This window comes from Camelina sativa, chromosome 16, assembly GCF_030686135.1.
Source record: "Camelina sativa cultivar CO46 ecotype springtype chromosome 16, ASM3068613v1".
NCBI lineage: Eukaryota > Viridiplantae > Streptophyta > Magnoliopsida > Brassicales > Brassicaceae > Camelina > Camelina sativa.
In genome coordinates, this window is record NC_141895.1 from 30,110,071 (window position 1) to 30,128,938 (window position 18,868).

Genomic DNA, 18,868 nt, shown 5'->3' on the forward strand with positions numbered 1-18,868 from the left:
GAGTTGGATTGGATGGATTGGATGTGCTCTTCTTGTTTTGTTTTTATTCCGACGGCCACGTCAGATAATAATGGGCTTATCAGATACTGACGTGGATATAGACTGGCGTGTTTAGTCTAAGGTGCCGGCGCGTGAAATACACGTGCCAGACAAGAAGTGAGTCAAGGTTAACATGTGATTGTCACGTGATTAAGATGTGATCACCTTGCGTTTGTCTTTCTTTCTTTTTTTTTTTAACTTTGCTCGTTGTTATTATCTTCAGATGCGGAAATTAGAAGCGGCTTTTTTTTTTTATATACTCACTTGAACGTCTAGGTTCAATGTATTTGGTGCACAAATGTATACATTTTGAGTTCACCATTATGTAAAAAAAGCCATGATACCATTAAATCTGTTGTTATAGTCATATATAATAAAGGTATTATATAAACTATAGTAGTAAAACAAAAAAAATTGTTGTAATCGCATTTGGACCTGAATATAAAGCATAAAGCATTTTTTCGGCTGCTTTATGCGAACCTACTTATCTCCAAATTAACGATGTAGGCCTTATATAAGCCCATAAGAGTACCTCTTATTAATACGTCATCTGTTTTGGTGCAGTCTATCAAGAAACACAATAAAAACAATCATCATGAGACAGATTAAACCAAATAATGAACCAATATACAAAATACAAATAAAACCACCAAAAGCTACAAGTTAAGTATAGAAGAAGATACAACTTCCTTCAAATCCTATTGTATCATCGAATGAGACTTAAAAAAGAAAAAGAAAAAAAAACTTTCTAATTTTCGACAGATTTCAAGAGGATTTACAATGGCAGGAAAACAAATCTTAACCAATTTCAAATTTATTGTCTCTCTAGTAAGGATATTGATAAAAGGATAATCCAGAGTTGTAAAACCTACTTCTTGGAGAATCTGAATCTGAATCTGGAAGAAGAAAAAAAAACAGTTTTGTTGGTAGTGGAAACTATTGAAGCTTCAGCATTTGCCCTAATTTCATGAAGAGAGCTTGTTGTTCCTCGAAGGTAAGGTTCGTCAATATCTACAAATGGAAACCATCGCACATGATTGATTCACCTTAAACTGACCTTTGGTCTTTGGTTGAATACAAAATTCGATAAGTTTACTTACCTGGTCCAACATTTTGTCAACCGAAACGCTTTGCGAGACTATAAATGACTGGAGATATATGTAAGCAAATACTGCCATAACCATCTGTCACAATTGAAAAAAAAGAGGTTTGGTTTATGTAAGACCTTGGTTCATCAGTATATTGGTATTCATCCACAATTTTACAGAGAAAACAATAAAGTTAATCATTACGGTTTCTGCCATTCTCTAATGTGTTGTTGTTCTTAACAAACTCAATTCTGCTATCAAAAGACCTGATCATAAACCTATGTAGTGATACTAGTTTCATTAAGAGTTACCTGGCAGTCCATTCTATCTGTGATTCCACCATGTCCTGGAATACTATCACCAAAGTCCTGTAATCACGGTTTTGTTAGCGGTTAGCTGTGTATGTAAAGTGAAGCAAAGCTCAAATTTGGTGATGTTGATTACACAGACCTTGATTTTGAATGCTCTTTTAAACCCGCTAGCGAAAAACCCTCCAAAAGGTGCTATGATTGAAGCGAACAAACCGTGGCATAAAGCATGCCACTGAACAGGGAGGACCAAAATTTCCTTCCAAGGAAACTGCAGAAATGTAGTAAGAGAAGTTGAGAAACCGTACTGCTCAGCTTAATACTACTATTGTTTTGTTGTTAGTTATCACTAGCTAACGTCCACTAAAATTGTCAGAATCTGAATCTCTTCAAGAACATGCTACAAAGTCAGTTATTTTCTGAGAGAATTCGCATACATTCAATTAAACACGCCTACATGCTACAAAGTTAGTTATACACAGTCATACTGTGTATACATGCTACAAAGTCAGCTATACAGAGTTATTCTGAGAGAATTCGCATACATTCAATTACACACCACAGAAGCTTCTTCTAAGCGATGTAACATGATAACAAAGCTAAAAGCTTACCCATCCTGGAATCCACGCAGGTAAAGCAAAGGGTTCAGGCTTGAACAATGGATCAGCGTCACATTGTAGCCAGCCAGTGGATAAATCCTGTAGATGATTCACAGAATTACTAGAATATTTCTCAAAGTTCGTATTTCTCAGTCAGTGTTATTCTATTTGCTCAATGACTAACCTGTCGCGGGCATGTCAACCATGGGAAACGACCCAAAATATTTGCGAGCTGAAACATTACACATAATCACACTTTCAGGCAGAGGGTCGGTGACGATACAATGAAATTATATAGTCTTTGTAACGTGTTATGTGGTGATAGAGGTAACAAATACTGACAAAAAATGCAGCGATGATAGTTGTCACAGAGGCTCCGACGAATCCCTCCCATGTTTTCTTTGGAGATAGCTTTATTAAGGGTGTTCTTCCAAAGAAGAAACCGAAAATGTAAGCGAAGATGTCATTGATTATAATTAAAGACGCTGGAAGAAGAAACCTGTATTGAAAACCATGAAAAAGAGACAATTACATTGCAGCAAAGAACAAGGTAAAACAGATCGGGGGAAACATATACAAATATAGGAAGCAAGATGCTTGTTAAGCAATCTCATCATATTTTGGTGACAAATAGGAGAGGATATGATTGATTTCTTAGCAAACATAACATACAGATGATGGAAAAGCATAAACTCATGTTTAAAAGTTTACCAGAAGATCCCTTCAAAAATGTTGGCAACAGTGAAAGATGATTGAGTAAACACGACTATCAAAATCATGTGTGTCCATGCATACTGGCCAAACTGGTACTTGTACATCCCCTTTTTTAATGTCAGAATGAACCATATGAAACCTGAAATGTGTTACATAGTGGGATATCCCGTAAGCATCAAATACAAGGTGAATCACATAAGGCATGCATTAAGACCGTTGGTATTAAGGAAAATGGTGAAGCAAGACTAACCTATAATATACAAGGAGTAACAGATAGCCATATGGTATTTGATTAGGCCGCTGACAAGCCGATAAAAGAACTGATCTGCAGTCATGGTATTGGCTAACCGTTGACTAAGGATCCGACCATATACGAAAAGCATGGCAGTGAAAAAGAAGTGCCTGCATAGAACAGCAAAACGACATCAAGAACATTTTAACATCACCTGAGCCATATACTAAGAAGTTAAGGAAAGGAAACAGCTAGACGATAAAAAAGATTCTGACTTTACCAATTCAGCTGTTTAATCCAAGGGAGACATCTATCTTCGGGAGCTTTCCTCAGCAGATTAAACAACTCTTTAGCCATAAAGATTTGAATAACAACCACCATGGCTGTGATATAAAGATGTCCCATGTAGACAACCAAAACAAAACCACCAATCATCCATAACGTCGAGTAAGTCCGGACCATGAAAGATTTGTACTTATTCCGATCATTAACCAACAAAGGGGTCGGATTCACTCTACCCCCATCCAAAACAACCTAACACAAAAAAGGAGTCGGATTAACTAACTTCAGTCTTTTTCAAACAAGGAGAGAAGAGATAAAGAAACAAACCTCATTAGAACGTCTCCGATGCCTAAGCCTATGTACTGGTGTTGAAGGTGAACTAGTAACAATCTCTTCTTCCATAGCTTCTTTTTTTAAAAAAAAAATTGAGATTTTTTTTGCAGAAAAATCAAAACATCTGTACCCAACAAAACAACCTGAACCAAAGCAAAGATTTGTAAATCATAAAAAGTGAGAAATTAGGAAATTTTAGTAAAACCCTATCAGTAGATGTCAACATCTAAGATTCCCAAATCACTTGAAATTAAACAATCTGATTTAAAAGATTCAGTACCCTGAAGAAGAGATTATAACTCAGATTCCATCCAAAAATTAAAAAGACTGGGGATTTATAAATCGACGTTGTCATCAACCCAACAACGCAAAGAAACAAGATTCCGAAGAAACTTTAAGAAATTAAAAAAAAAAATCAAATAGAGTGAAGAAATCCCAAAGTGAACTGTGTGGAGTGAACGAATTCGAACCTAAAGTTAAATTGTTTCGGGCATACCTCTTTTGAATCCCAGGAATAGCTTTTGGTTTGAAGCGAAGATTTTGGAGGATAACAGCGATGAGAACGATGGAGAGGAGAGATTTGCAGAGAAGCCGAAAAGGTGAAAAAAAAAAAAAGAATCGAATAAAAAAGCAAAGCAAAGCTGAAGCAGAAAATATCAGAGGGGAATCGAATTCTTTTTTTTTCTTTCCCCTTTTCTCTGGAAGAGAGAGCAAAGCCACGAGAGGAGAGGATTATTTTAATTTATTTTTGTGTGACCAAAAAAAAAAAAGAATTATTCATTCTGTTTTTTCTTTTTTAAAAAAATTATATTGACATGGAATTTTCTGTTGTTTTTTTTTTTTTGGTCATACTTCTGAAATTTTCTATTTGTATTCTTTTGTCAACTAATTCTCATGCTCTTTAACGGTTTTAAATTAATTATTTAGTGTTCTTAGATATAATTATTAAAAAAATAATAAGAAAAATATAATTATTGAAAACAAATATATCTAAACTTAATTATTCAATAAAAATTTATGACATTCAATCAATTTTTTTTAGAAAACATTCAAATTAATACATTTGCATTGTAGTTATAGCATACGTATTGATTGTGTATCGGAAGAACGCACTCCAGAAAATTTATGGCGTCGTTAACGCCACCACATATGTTGTCTCTCGGCCCATATGGAATGTGTCTTCCACATTTAATGCAGCTGGCGTGAAGTGAAAAACTTGGCCACACTTTGACTTATTATTAGATCATTCTCTCCTTGTTCTGAATACAGACAGTTCACTCGCACTTAATTAATTATACGATCTTCGTCACGGTTTCGTAAGTTTTAAGAGATCCACACTATTCGAAGGGTTAAATTAATCCTAAAACACTCTTCCGCCGCCAATCTTATTCTAGTTAGATAAGTTCCATTGTCACTTAACTCCTAAAGATAGTTTTTCATTGTCTATTGTTGCTAGATAGTAATCATTATCATATAACTCCTAAAGATATATATATTTCTACAAAGTTGATATTTATCAAGCTTAACTATATATATTTTTTTATAACAACGCCATAACTGTCAAATATTGATTTTTGTGTTTTTGTCAAATATTTCTACTTTATAATTAAAAACCAAATGTTTATCACCAAATTTCAAATAGCTAGCCTTTACCCTCCCACGGTACTGACAAGTGTTCGAGTCCCAGGATGAGCACGCACTCTTCTCTTTAATTCCATTTTCAAAAAGACAATATATATAGCTAGCCTTTTAAAATCTTTAAATTCAACAAAACATTTTTAAAACTTACATATATATAGTTTAGTATTTTGTGTTAGTGTAGTTGTGTGAATAACCTATTCCAAGTACACATATTACAAAATGTCTTAAATTTCATAAATACTATTGTTACAAAAATGTTATTCTTTTAATAAAATATATCATCTGATAATTGCAAAGTAACATTATAAGTGATTTCCAGTTTCATCCACGTACCAAGAAAATAATATTAGCTCTTTTCCAACTAAACTTTTGAATTAAAAGATAATTTTTAAAGTTACTGTTTAATCAGGTGCATTTTTTTTTTTACATCCACCGCATACTGAAAGAGCTAAACAATGTAGCAAGGAAAAAAAAAGAAAAGAAATCATAACATTCAAAAAGAAAAAATTATAAAACTAAAATAAAAAATAAGAGAAAATCATCCAGAAAATTAGAAAATGCATGCTAATCGGCAGAAAAATACATCATTTTGACTAATTATGCATTCACCATCTCAAATTCTAGAGCTTTTACTAAGTTTGGTCTTCAAAACAACATAATTGACATAAGTCACATAATCCACAATAAAACTTCCAACTAAAAATGAAGGAGACACAAACTTGTTCTTTGACATTTGGTAATGATTCATTTACCTGACATTCTATAAATATTAAGTATTAAATATGATTTTTTTTTGAGAAATAAAATGATTATTCAACATTTGGAGACCTCCTAAGTCCTATCACTATTAGTTTCTTTTTTTGTTTATTAAAATGAAAAAATGAGAAAAGAACCAAATGATCCCAGGGCACATGGGCCTTACCTGTCTTGGCCTGTTTAATTCGATAATTTGTCTCCCCAATATTTTAATCCTAAATTAAATAACCTGACACATAATCTTCAGATGGTCTCTAGGCTCTACTACTTCAACTAATGAGAAAACAATCTGCATAATATCAATTATGAAAACTTAAAACAAATAATAATCTAATCAATTTGTGAGAAAAATCATCAATTGAAACTTTCTTGCCGGACCGTAACTTGACGGCGCCGAAATCAGCGATTAATCAGAATCTTGAATGTGTTCGTTATCTTCCGCTTCCACGATTAGGTATGTGAGGTTCGTGATTAGTTCTGAAACAAGATGAAGTGTTCCTCTCTAGTGAAGAACAAAAAAAAAACAGTCTTTTATAAATCTCGATTCAATGCTGTTCGTAATAGACCAATTTGATTATCGAATCTTGTGTTTTTGGTGTGACTGTTCCTTGATGTATTTTAGTTTGTCGTCTTAGTTTTTTTTTGTTTCTTTCTTTATAGTTAAAGTTTGGAGTAGTGTAAGGGTTTCAACTTTCAATAGAACAATGATCTGGTCTCTATATATCATCATCACTAAATCTTGACTTGACTAATGCAGTTACCAAAAGACCAATATGATTGGTGTGTGTTTAAGCTTGGTTTTGAGCTTTAAGTTGTGAAACAACTCTCTGGTCTCTCTTAAAATTAGCATTGAATCTTTTGTGATTCGTCATTATCCATTGTTGCTGCTTAAGATAAATGCAGAATGAAGTAAGTCTAAAGCTAGTTTTATGGTGAGTTTACTTCATTTTACCAAATCCGTAGAGCTTTTTTTTTTTCTTCTTGTACATTTTAACCTGTCAATAGAGATTTGAGATTTAAGCTCCAAGTTTCTTACAATGCACAAAGATTACATATAGATGCAGCTAAAACTTTCATATGGAGCTAAATAAAGCAGAGGAATGCTTTAACCAAGAGGTGAGATTTGAACAGTTATATTCGTTAAAAAAGATCAAAAAGTATATTTGAAGATACTTTTACACATTTTAAAAAAAAAATGATTATTTAGTTTAAATATATTTTTTCTTTTGACTAAAGAGATATTATTTAATTTTAAACTAATAACAATTTAAATTTTTAAATATTTTGAATGATTACTTTTTGAAGTTTACAAAACATCAATATTTGTGGGACAAAAAATATCCCAAAACATCAATTTTTATAAGACAAATGGAGTATATATTGTCTCTCACAGACATGCATCCAAGTTATAGCATACAGATAGATGGATGTGCATTCATGTCCTTCTAAGAGTTGTACATTTTAAAAACCATATTATTTGAATTATCGAGAAACGCGTTTTAGTGTAGGTGCTTTCAGAGAATCTTTGGGGACATGTATCCAAGTTTATACTAGAGTTAAAGTCGGTGACGGTGGCTCCAATAGTCCAATCTATGGCCGCGTAATTAAAGGTCAGTCTTTTGTCTCCTCCCTTAGACGTGCCAATCAATATGTCATTATTAAACTATAGACCCCAAATTGATTGATTACTTAATAATTCTATATGAAATTTAGATACGACTTCTGTGTGTTTTTATTTTATAAACAAGCACATGGAGTTCTTAGATGTCACAAAATTAGTGAGGTAGGGTCTCTTGTCCCATGTGCTAAAAACTACATTTTCTCCCAACAAAAACCTCTTAAGTTTTTCTCAAACTCTCTTTGAAACAAAGCAACGAAAACAATGTTGTTGTTACCTTCTTCTTCTTTTCTTCGTTTATTCTTCTTTCTCTTCCTCTTGTTCTCTGTTTGTAATTTCTTGCAGACTAGAGCCGCTGATGATGATGATGATGATGATATAAGCGGTGATGGTATCAAAGTAGACCCGAGTCTCACCTTCGAAAACCCGAGTCTTCGACAAGCCTACATTGCTCTTCAGTCATGGAAACAAGCTATCTTCTCTGATCCTTTTAACTTCACAGCTAATTGGAATGGCTCTGATGTATGTTCCTACAACGGTATCTTCTGTGCTCCTTCTCCTTCTTCGAAAACTCGAGTTGTTGCGGGTATTGATCTTAACCATGCGGACATGGCTGGTTATTTACCACGTGAGCTTGGTCTCCTAACTGATCTTGCACTCTTCCATCTCAACTCAAACCGGTTCTGTGGAGAAGTTCCTATCACGTTTAAACACATGAAGCTTCTCTTCGAGCTTGATTTAAGTAACAACCGTTTCGTTGGGAAGTTCCCTAACGTTGTCTTGTCTTTGCCTTCACTCAAGTTCTTGGATCTTCGTTACAACGAGTTTGAAGGCGGTATCCCAGCTAAGCTTTTCGATAAAGAGCTCGACGCAATATTCTTGAACCACAACAGGTTTAGGTTTGGGATACCTGAAAACATGGGAAACTCTCCTGTTTCTGCTCTAGTTCTTGCGGATAACGATCTTGGTGGTTGCATACCTGGTAGTATCGGTTTCATGGGAAAGACTCTCAACGAGATCATCCTCTCTAACGATAACTTAACCGGTTGCTTACCACCACAGATCGGAAATCTCAAGAATGTGACAGTCTTCGACATCAGTTTCAACCGCTTAAGCGGTCCGTTACCGTCAAGCATTGGAAACATGAAGAGTTTGGAACAGCTTAATGTTGCTAACAATAGATTCACAGGAGTTATACCAAGTAGCATTTGTCAGCTCTCTAACCTTGAGAACTTCACTTACTCTTCCAACTTCTTTACCGGTGATGCACCGAGATGCGCGGCTCTTTCGGGAGATGACGTGGCGGTTAATGGCTCGATGAATTGTATTGCTGGTAAAGAACGTCAAAGATCGTCTGAAGAGTGTTCTTCTCCTGCCTCACGCCCTGTTGATTGTAGTAAGTTTGGTTGCAACAACTTTTTATCTCCTCCGCCACCGTCTTTTAGGATGTCACCTACCGTCCGAGTACTTCCTCCTCCAGCAACACCGCCTCCGTCTTCGAGAATGTCGCCTACGTTTAGAGCAACCCCGCCGCCGCCTTCTTTTAAAATGTCGCCTACTTTTAGAGCAACCCCGCCACCGCCTTCTTCTAAAATGTCGCCTTCCGTCAAGGCGTATCCTCCTCCGCCACCGCCAAAGTATGAGCCATCTTCGCCTCCTCCTCCTTCTTCCGGAATGTCGCCTACCGTGAGAGCATACCCTCCACCGCCCCCGCCGCCACAATCTCCTCCTCCGCCATACATTTACTCATCTCCTCCACCGCCGTCGCCATCTCCTCATCCGCCGTATGTCTACTCATCTCCTCCGCCACCTCCGCCCGTAGTTAACTGTCCACCCACAGCACAAAGTCCGCCACCGCCACCGCCTCCCCAATATTGGCAAACTCCTTCACCAAGGGAATACTATCCATCACCTCCTTACTACCAATACACGTCTTCTCCGCCACCGTCACCACCGCCTACTTACTACGCCGCTCAATCTCCACCACCGCCGTCTCCGGTATACTACCCTCCTGTAACAACAAGTCCTCCACCACCGGTCTACTACACACCGATAACACAATCTCCTCCGCCACCGCCGGTCTACTATCCGCCGGTTACACAAAGTCCACCTCCGCCACCAGTATACTACCCACCGGTGACACAAAGCCCTCCGCCGCCACCAGTCTACTATCCGCCGGTGACACAAAGCCCTCCGCCGCCACCAGTCTACTATCCCCCGGTGACACAAAGCCCTCCACCGCCGCCACCGGTCTACTATCCACCGGCAAGCCCAAACCAGTCTCCACCACCACCGGAGTATCAATCACCACCACCAAAGGGATGCAACGATAGTCCAAGTAACGATCATCACTACCAAACACCAACACCGCCTTCTCCGCCGCCTCCATCATACGACGACACACCTCTCCCGCCTATCCGCGGTGTCTCTTACGCATCACCTCCTCCACCATCAATCCCATACTACTAAGTTTAAACCATGCATCAACTAGTGGTTAAACGTGGACACACTAGTCACAATGATTAAAATTCTTTTGGCTTCGAACCTATTTGTGTGTTTTGGTTGATACGAGACATTCGAGTTATTTTTTTTCCGATGAATATTTTGTTCTTTTATTTCTTGATTAAACACAGAATATGAAGTATATAGTTTCACTGTTTCACTTATTTTCCTATTGGTTACACATCTTCTATATATATATATATATGTACTTTCTTCGATAATGTTCAGTATAAATATACATTCCTTTCACTTTAGAAGTTCACGATTTTACACTAACACTCGAAGGAGAGGGTTCTCAAAGTTTGTGTGTTTGCGAAGTTTAAAAAGTGAAGAGAAAATATCAAAATTGCAAAAAATAGTATCTTATTCATGCTCATATAATCGGAAAACTAAATAACTTTTTCTAGTCTGCAAAATCGAATGTAAAGATAATAAAAAAAAAAGTTATAAAAAATGAGCTTAATTTGGTTTAGACTTGAGAGAATGTATGATTCGGTGGATCATTGCCAACTCTTGCGGATGTCGAAAGTGTAATTGATCTCCAAGTAGCACTTATTATCGTCATCAACGAACTGAAATATGTTAACAAGATAGCCTCAAACTCATCAACTATTGTAAAATTAACTAAATCAATTTTTTTGAAAACCAAATCTTTCGAAAATTTATATGGAATGATATACCTTAGTTCTTGCGGAATAGGATCCTCTAGCAAACATACCAGACGGTGTCGTTTCTTCAGGCATTACATGTTGGTAAGGCTCAGCTTGAGGACTAAACGTCCCAAGCATTGCTTTCGTACTATCCACTGCTCATAAGCAACAAAAACACCGAACATTAGAATTCGGAAAAAGACATTAAACAACGACGAAGATACAAGCAAAAAAAAAAAAAAAAAATTACCCTTAACACCAGTTTTCCATACGGTATTGTTATAGCGAAGGCCTGAAACGATATTGTTTGTGACACGGAAGTTGAAGACAAGTGTGTACTTAGAACCTTCCTTTATGGTAAACCAAGGGCCTTTCGGGTTCGGCAACCCATCATCGGGTATCGTCAATAGCATTTCCTCTCTGTCCGGTGATCTTATTGTGAGGTCTAGTATCTTTACTACCGGATCCGGTGTCTCTGTATTTCATTTTGTAGTAAACCAAAATTTCATTCAACTATAACATGCATGATTCGTCCCTCTTGTATACTTAACTTGAATCAGAACAAGTGAGACCCTAATAAACTTTTTAATCATTTGAGAGCTATATACACATTTGAGTCTTAATCGATATTCTAAAACCAGTTACGAACCATAGATCTACACCAAGTTATGTATTTGGTTTACCTCCAACATCCTCTAAATCCACAACGCTAAGAAGCTGTTCCTTCCATCTCCTCAAGCTTTCATCATCCTATCATTCGTAGAAAATATAAAATTTTATTAGATCCTTAAGTTTCCATTTGATGCAAGAAAAATCATATTATTGATTTTCCATTTCACTAAATTCATACAAAAAGATATTATTATATAAACAAATAAGATAAATTAGACCTTGTCTTTCTCAAGTTGTTCTTTGAGAGCGATCATGGGACCGAGTTGGAGCTTCTTGTCTTCATCGTCTTCATCATCCTCTGTCGGAGACAAAGAGCTCTGACTGTTCTGTATGCTTAACCCAATGTCTTTTTCTGATGTCTCTCCTGAAGCTTCTCCTTCCTTCTTGTCATCATCCAAAGCCATCTTATTTTTCTTCTAACCAAAAACAAAACAAAAAAATCAAATTCTCTTGTTGATCTAATAAGATCTTAGACAATGTCAACCGTTGGATTGGATTAGAATGCTACGATAGCTATAGAGGTGAAAAGAGAGATGAAGAGAAAGAGAGTTTTGGTGTGTTTTTGTTGAGGAAATTTTATATTTGGAGCTTGAAGAAATGGTCATGTGGTGATCCTATAATCTTGTAAATCTCAGTCTCAAATCAAAATTGTCTAAATATATAGGTATTCTATATAATGCACGTATATTTGTATGGATACACGTAACACGTCTAAAGGACTGTCCTATGTACATACATATGTAATGTAGGGAATTAAATTACTTATCGGAGAATAGATTCGTCTAGTTGGGCTACTGTCAGTTTCCTTAACCCAATTGTGGCCTTCTGAGGTTTTTAATTTGTAGTGGACTGGATTCAATTCGAGTGGAAATAGAAAAGAAAAAAATGTAACGGGACAAAAGGTACAAATTCGGAAATTTCAATGTAAGCAACCCTATATCTTGGCTAGAGGAAGGGGATCAAACTAGTTTTCTTCACTCTGAGTCTTAAACCTGCCTCTTAGCCAGTTTCAATTCTTGACTTGCTCTTAACTGAGCTAAACTGAAACCCAATTCCAACAAACTACATGTGCATTCAACTTGGAATGTGAATAGTTCATATGAAATCTCCAACCCAAAGCCCATACTAGTTTCCGACTCATATACAGAAAACTAACTCGGGTACTTTGTCATTTAAAAGTGTTTATAGTGGCCAATCATGATTCAATAATAAATCGCAATGGAAAGATTCGAACCTTTTTTGTCCATTGAACGACTATAAAAATTGGTCACTGACAAAAAAAAAAAAAACTTTTTGAGAATGTGATATTCGTGGATTTTATTCATCATAAACGTCTATTTACCGTCTTGTCTCTGAGTTTTTTGGATGCGTTTGATCATGAATATTTTTAAAAAGCTTTACCTAGAATTTATTGTCCTAGAACGTTAAAATCCAACGTCATCATATCATCAACATTTGTGCATGTGAATGCATGTGGATTCTATGAATGTATTATAAAGTTTTTATTTTATTATTTGTTTTTATTTTTTGTGCACCCAAGTTTGATTTATTTATTTATAACTATGTATTGTAAAGTTGTAGATATTAATTAAATAAAATACTCTTCTATAGGGACCATTATAGTTGCCAAATTTGATGTGAATGAAGCAGAAGAAAGAAGAAGAAGAATGTGCTTTAGAAAAGGAATTTATAAATGACAACTCTGAAAAGTAGAACGCTCTTTCCAGAAGGATATACAGTACTAAAATGGTAATCATATCCAATTCTCTTATGTAATTTCTAAAAATCTGTAGTTTTCTTCAAGCACAAGAAATATTCTAAAAACCCAAGACACGATAACGTACGTCAAGCTCCTTGTTAAAAGATTTTCTTGTGATTATCAAAGTTTGAATCGATCATACTATAGTATGATATTAATATCCGGGTTTTCACAGTTGTCGGGGGTTAGTAAAAAATTTGGTTCACGTAGACATGTTTCAAATATTTTTTTGTACGTAATTACGTGTAGACATTTTTTTTTGGTATGGGTGTAATTAAGATTACGTGCAGACATCAAACATCGTCAACTGTGAAACATTGTGTTTATAAAAACTTGTGGTACATTAATTATAAGAAAATACTCCCTCCGTTTCAAGTTTAAAAATATAGGATGTTTGAGTGAAATTACGCATATTAAGAAATATTTACTTTTAAAAAGTTTAATCAATCATAAACAAGTCTGCTTAATATAAAATATAAATTTAATTTAAAAGCTGCATAGAAAGTGGAAACATCCTATATTATGAAACATAAATACTTCTCTAAACATTTTATATTATGAAACGGAGGGAGTATATTTTTTAAAAATATCCTTATAATCAGTAAATTATATCATTTTACATGTCTATTTTTGAATGGATACGAATGATAAATTAATTTTTAAAACTATCTTGCACTCCCTCCGTTTCAAAATATATGATGTTTTAACTAAAGCACGTAAATTAAGAAGTCTTTATTTTTAACAAGTTCAACCAATCAAAAACAATACTGCATAATATAAAATACTAAACTAATCTAAAAGTTGCATAGAAACCTGAAAGCCTCCTATATTATGAAACAAAAAACTGTTTAAAAACATCTTATATTTGGAAACGCAGGGAATAATAAATATTTCCATCTGACTCCGGCCTGAACATTTGTACTATTTTCCTTTTTTTTGTTAAAAGGTTTTTGACTGATTATAAGTTTATAACGTATGTTAATTACACATCAATGATCATCGAAAAAGTAGGATATTCACCGACAATATCGCAAAAATTCTTCTGATTTTATTTTCCCAAAAACCACTTTACCATTCAGTCAAGTACTAGTCTATAACTATAACTGGTTGAACTATTTTAAGAAACTGTTCAATTAGCATGATTCTTGCAACAAAAAAAATAATATATATCTTTATATTAAAAATTAAATAACAAATTAGCTTCAATTTTTGGACAGTAGATATTAAATTAGCTTAGTAGAGATAATATACATATATATATAAGAATGGATCAGAAGTTTAGTAAACAAATAAGAAAAATAGATTCCATCTTTGGTTTAGCGGTGGTGGCCAACTATTTGGTGACGGAGAGAGATTCTTTACATTATGGGATCAATCTTCACATGTGGCCGACCAATGAATAATCAACAAATGGCAGATCTTTCACCGTTGAACTAAATTAGTGCTTAAAACGAACGGTCGAGAAATAATACAGCTGCTGTTAGGAGACAATTATACTTAAGATTGTCCGACTTTAGGATTACACATGTTCAAGGCATGCCCGCATGGGGTCGTCTAACCATAATTCCGATGCAAAAAAGCGAATTATTTCCAACTTTATTTTTAATATAGATCTGAATGAAATATTATAGTTTAATGATAAAATGTACGAGAAGACCTACCTTTTTATTAATATTAATTTTCCTTTTATAAAAATTTATATAATTTAAATTTAAATGTTGACAAAATGACGGTACTAACACAAATTATATTGTTGACAAAAAAAAATAACACAAATTATATTTACAAAGATAATAAACACACACAAACATATACCATAGATGGTCTGAGCATTTTTCTGAATGGTAACAAAAACTAAATATGTGCTGCATGATGATATTTTATATTATATAATATGTAGATTTATTTCTATACAAATCAGAAACAAATGTTTTAACAAACTAATATATGATGAGTCTTACTAATTTTGTTTAGCTGTTGCGGTGACAAAAGATATGTTCAATGAAAACTGATGCATTACTATATATGGCTAATAGAGAAAAAGGGTATAATACTTACAATTTTGCTTATCTCCATGTTATATATGAATAAAAACTTAGACAAGAAAACTATCCATATACAATAACATATTTACCTCATCTAGTTTACCTTTCTAGTTCTTGATATATAAATCTTTTCTTCTGTTAGTTTTTGAAGTATTCGAAAATTCTAATGATTCTTTATATGAATTATTATTGATGTTTTTACTCCCATTTTCAGAAAATAAGTAGGACACATCGTTATGGGGCCATCTTAGCCGTCCAACACTTTTTTTTTTTCTTTAATCAGCTTTTCCGCTGGCCTACCTTTACAGATGTAAATTACGTGTCCATACCCATTTGTTAAAATAAAAATTAGCAATTTGATTACATATTCAAAATAGCGTTTGATAAAAATTGACACTTCAATTTTCAATAGCGCAGGCAATATGCTCCGTCCCTTTCCATATGATAGTCGTTTTTAACTTTTTAACATAGTACTTACATGTCATTAATTAAAGTTATTATACTAGATTTATGAGTATAATTTTTCGCATTAGTAACTAAACGAAATAACATTTTATAATTAATTAAAAACCTTACGAAACAAAGTCTTACTAGTTTTCATACTTACTTTTTTTTAAGCTTGGGGATATTTTTCAGTAATTTCAGTAAGGATGAAGAAAACGTTAACTAATAAACGTAATTAATAAAACATTAATCAATATACTTTTTTAAGACAGATCCTGAAGAGTTCTACACGAAGAGGAAACTGCGGCGAGGATTTATCTGATGTGGCAAATCAAACCAGGCAAATATGTGGGTCCAATTCAAGTGGAATCCTACGTGGCATACAGTCACGGGTCAGCGATCGGATACAACTTGTCGCCACGTCAGTATTTCTGACTTTGGTGGGTCCTATCCACCGGCCTGTACTTGTCGACGTAGATTTATTAACATTGAAAAGTTTTTTTTTTTGTTTTTTTTTAACAGTGTCCTAAAATAAATGTTGGGTAAAAAAAAATAGAAAACTGAAAGCTACAAAAATAAAAAATAAAAAATTTCAGGATAGTACTGATCAACGACTCAAAATAAAAAATGAAAAGAAAAGGAAAAAAGATGTCCAGCTATACGAAGTATGACGCAATACATGGCCACACATCTCAAGTTTAATAAAGGATGCTCAACTACATCAAATATATGTTTGGCATGGCCACATGTACCAAGTACTTGACGTCATGTGTTTTACACCATGGACATAAAATCTCGATTCACTGGGTCCTTTCTCCCGGCAACGACCGGCGTTGACTCATCAGAACCATAATCGGGGAAAACTAAAACCCGACCCGAGCACCTGCAACCAAAATAAAATACCCGACCCGGATCCAATTTTAATGGGCTTTTTATCTAAATTAAAAAAAAAAACACAGGCCCATTTTCTAATTATTCATCGATCAAAACAAGAAAATTGAAAAAGCTGTTTGAAAAAGTTTTATCGTTTTATCGAAGATATCGAAGAACTGTGAGAGCATCTTTTCAATTAGTTTTTTCAATTGGGTTCTTTTTGGATATTAACATACTTTGGTTGTTGTATTTCATCCTTGTGCCATCCAAACAAAAAGTTCTTTAAACCATCCGACTTTTGGTTCAATATGTTAAACGGACCAAATCCTACAAATCAACATCAATAAGAACTACTTGACAAATCCAAGTACGATGAAATACATTACATAGTAATTAACTTAACCAAGTACGATGACTCCAATTGCACAAACAAGCAAGCCTGTCAAACCCGTGATAACGAGGCGTTGACGAGACACAATTGCTTCCATATCATCAATCTTCTTCTTCTGCAACTGATTTCTCTCTAAATCCCCCTTCATCTCCATGATTGTCGTTGATAGTTGACTTATTATCTTATTCTTCTCATTAATTTCTGCTTGAGCTTCAACCAATGCTCTTCTCGGCCAGCCTTTCACTTCTTCTTCATCAACCCAACTAAAGTACTTACAGTGACCATTACCACCTTCCTACACAAACATCAAACAATTACTTAATCAACAAAGCTACTCACCTCAACATATATCGAAATTCAAGTGATACATACCTTGTACAGCTCACACCCGAGGAACCTTCGATTTGGATTTCTTGCCGTTTTCGAGATGAACATCTTCGCCGGCAATCCACAATCACAAACTTGCCCGACTCCAGACTTGCTCCTCATGCTACTAGACGATTCCGATGTTAATTCCATCTTCACTCTGAATTGAAGTTTCTCACACGATGAAGAACCCTAATATTCAATTTTTTGTCGATTTGGGAAAAATGGGATCTGTGTTTTTTTTTTTAATTTTGATAAAAAGCCCATTAAAATTGGGTCCGGGTCGGGTATTTTATTTTGTTTGCAGGTGCTCGGGTCGAGTTTTAGTTTTCCTGATTATGGTTCTGATGAGTCAACGCCGGTCGTTGCCGGGAGAAAGGACCCGGTGAATCGAGATTTTATGTCCATGGTGTAAAACACATGACGTCAAGTACTTGGTGCATGTGGCCATGCCAAACATATACTTGATGTAGTTGAGCATCCATTATTAAACTTGAGATGTGTGGCTATGTATTGCGTCATACCTCGTGTAGCTGGACATCTTTTTTCCAAAAGAAAAATACAGTGGTATATTATTAATAATAAATTAATAATGTCTTCAATAAAATATTTATTCTAATGATGAATTATTAGTATATATTGTGACATGTAAAAATTTCATAATACAATTTTAACTCGTAAATTCAGTAAGTGATTCCATATATTTCCCTTACAAAAGAAAATCAGACTCGCTAATAGACTAATAGTAATATATATGCCGACTTAGGTCAATTCATATATATATATATGTTTGACTGGATACAAACAAACATTTATTCATATATATAAAGTATGTACTATTTCGCTACTTTTGTGATTTTACATTCCATGTGATATCTTATCTGAATCAGTAAATAATTTACTTTTGTACAATGTTAAGCAAACGCAAAAATACAAATGCTAGAGTTTATAATGAGGGATCCCTTTATGATATCGATCGGGTAATTTTATTTGTTGTTCACACTTTATATATATCACTCATATATTCTATATCAATTCAAAAAGATTTTTAAAAAAATTGCTAACTCTTAGCAATCTCAAAACAGTTTTCATATGTTATACCAACATTCTTAATATCAGAACCTACTTTATAAATGACCACCTAATCTTCTATTGATAATAAAATTTGCCAACCACCAGGTCTTTCACCAAAACTGTTTTCCGGAGGGACCAATTTTTCAAAAAGACATATTTGATGATAAAAAATAGTAAGAACAAAGAAACCAACAAATTAATTGTGATTCTCTTTAACACCATTTTAAGTCTTGTTAGAATTCCCTGGCCGTTAAAGGTCACAATGACTACATATAATATACTTTCTTATAACATGAAGTTTAATTAAGTTGTTAAACATGAAGTCTAACCATGCGCCATCCGATAGTTGATGATTTTTAGTGTGAAGAATTGATGAAAATGTTGACTCGCCTTTAGAGTTCTAAGTCGCAGGGCAGCGTGCTTCTTAGATCGATGTGTTACAAGGTTTAAAACTTTTGATGGACATATGTTAATAGCTCCTA

The 18,868-nt window shown here is 34.5% G+C and overlaps 2 protein-coding genes and 1 pseudogene across 3 annotated transcripts; 1 reads left to right on the forward strand and 2 right to left on the reverse strand.

The window, feature by feature from the left end:
- Positions 1-620: 620 nt before the first annotated feature.
- On the reverse strand, positions 621-4,445 carry LOC104752902 (phosphatidate cytidylyltransferase 1). The gene is made up of 12 exons (XM_010475159.3): positions 4,092-4,445; positions 3,590-3,738; positions 3,261-3,514; positions 2,999-3,150; positions 2,746-2,887; positions 2,377-2,533; positions 2,219-2,266; positions 2,047-2,133; positions 1,578-1,706; positions 1,439-1,495; positions 1,140-1,223; positions 621-1,050 (listed from the first exon to the last, which is right to left on the reverse strand). Exons 2-12 carry the CDS (start codon positions 3,662-3,664, stop codon positions 976-978), a joined length of 1,260 nt encoding a protein of 419 aa, XP_010473461.1. The 5' UTR covers positions 3,665-3,738; positions 4,092-4,445; the 3' UTR covers positions 621-975.
- Positions 4,446-7,590: 3,145 nt separating this feature from the next.
- LOC104752903 (leucine-rich repeat extensin-like protein 2 pseudogene) lies at positions 7,591-10,366 on the forward strand (annotated as a pseudogene). Its single transcript, XR_015584764.1, has one exon. The product of XR_015584764.1 is annotated as a leucine-rich repeat extensin-like protein 2 pseudogene (transcript).
- Positions 10,367-10,452: 86 nt separating this feature from the next.
- On the reverse strand, positions 10,453-12,067 carry LOC104752904 (rho GDP-dissociation inhibitor 1-like). Its single transcript, XM_010475162.3, has 5 exons — positions 11,653-12,067; positions 11,446-11,512; positions 11,013-11,237; positions 10,793-10,917; positions 10,453-10,684 (listed from the first exon to the last, which is right to left on the reverse strand). The coding sequence occupies exons 1-5, from the start codon at positions 11,836-11,838 to the stop codon at positions 10,613-10,615; spliced, it is 675 nt and encodes a 224-aa protein (XP_010473464.1). The 5' UTR covers positions 11,839-12,067; the 3' UTR covers positions 10,453-10,612.
- Between the last annotated feature and the right edge of the window lie 6,801 nt (positions 12,068-18,868).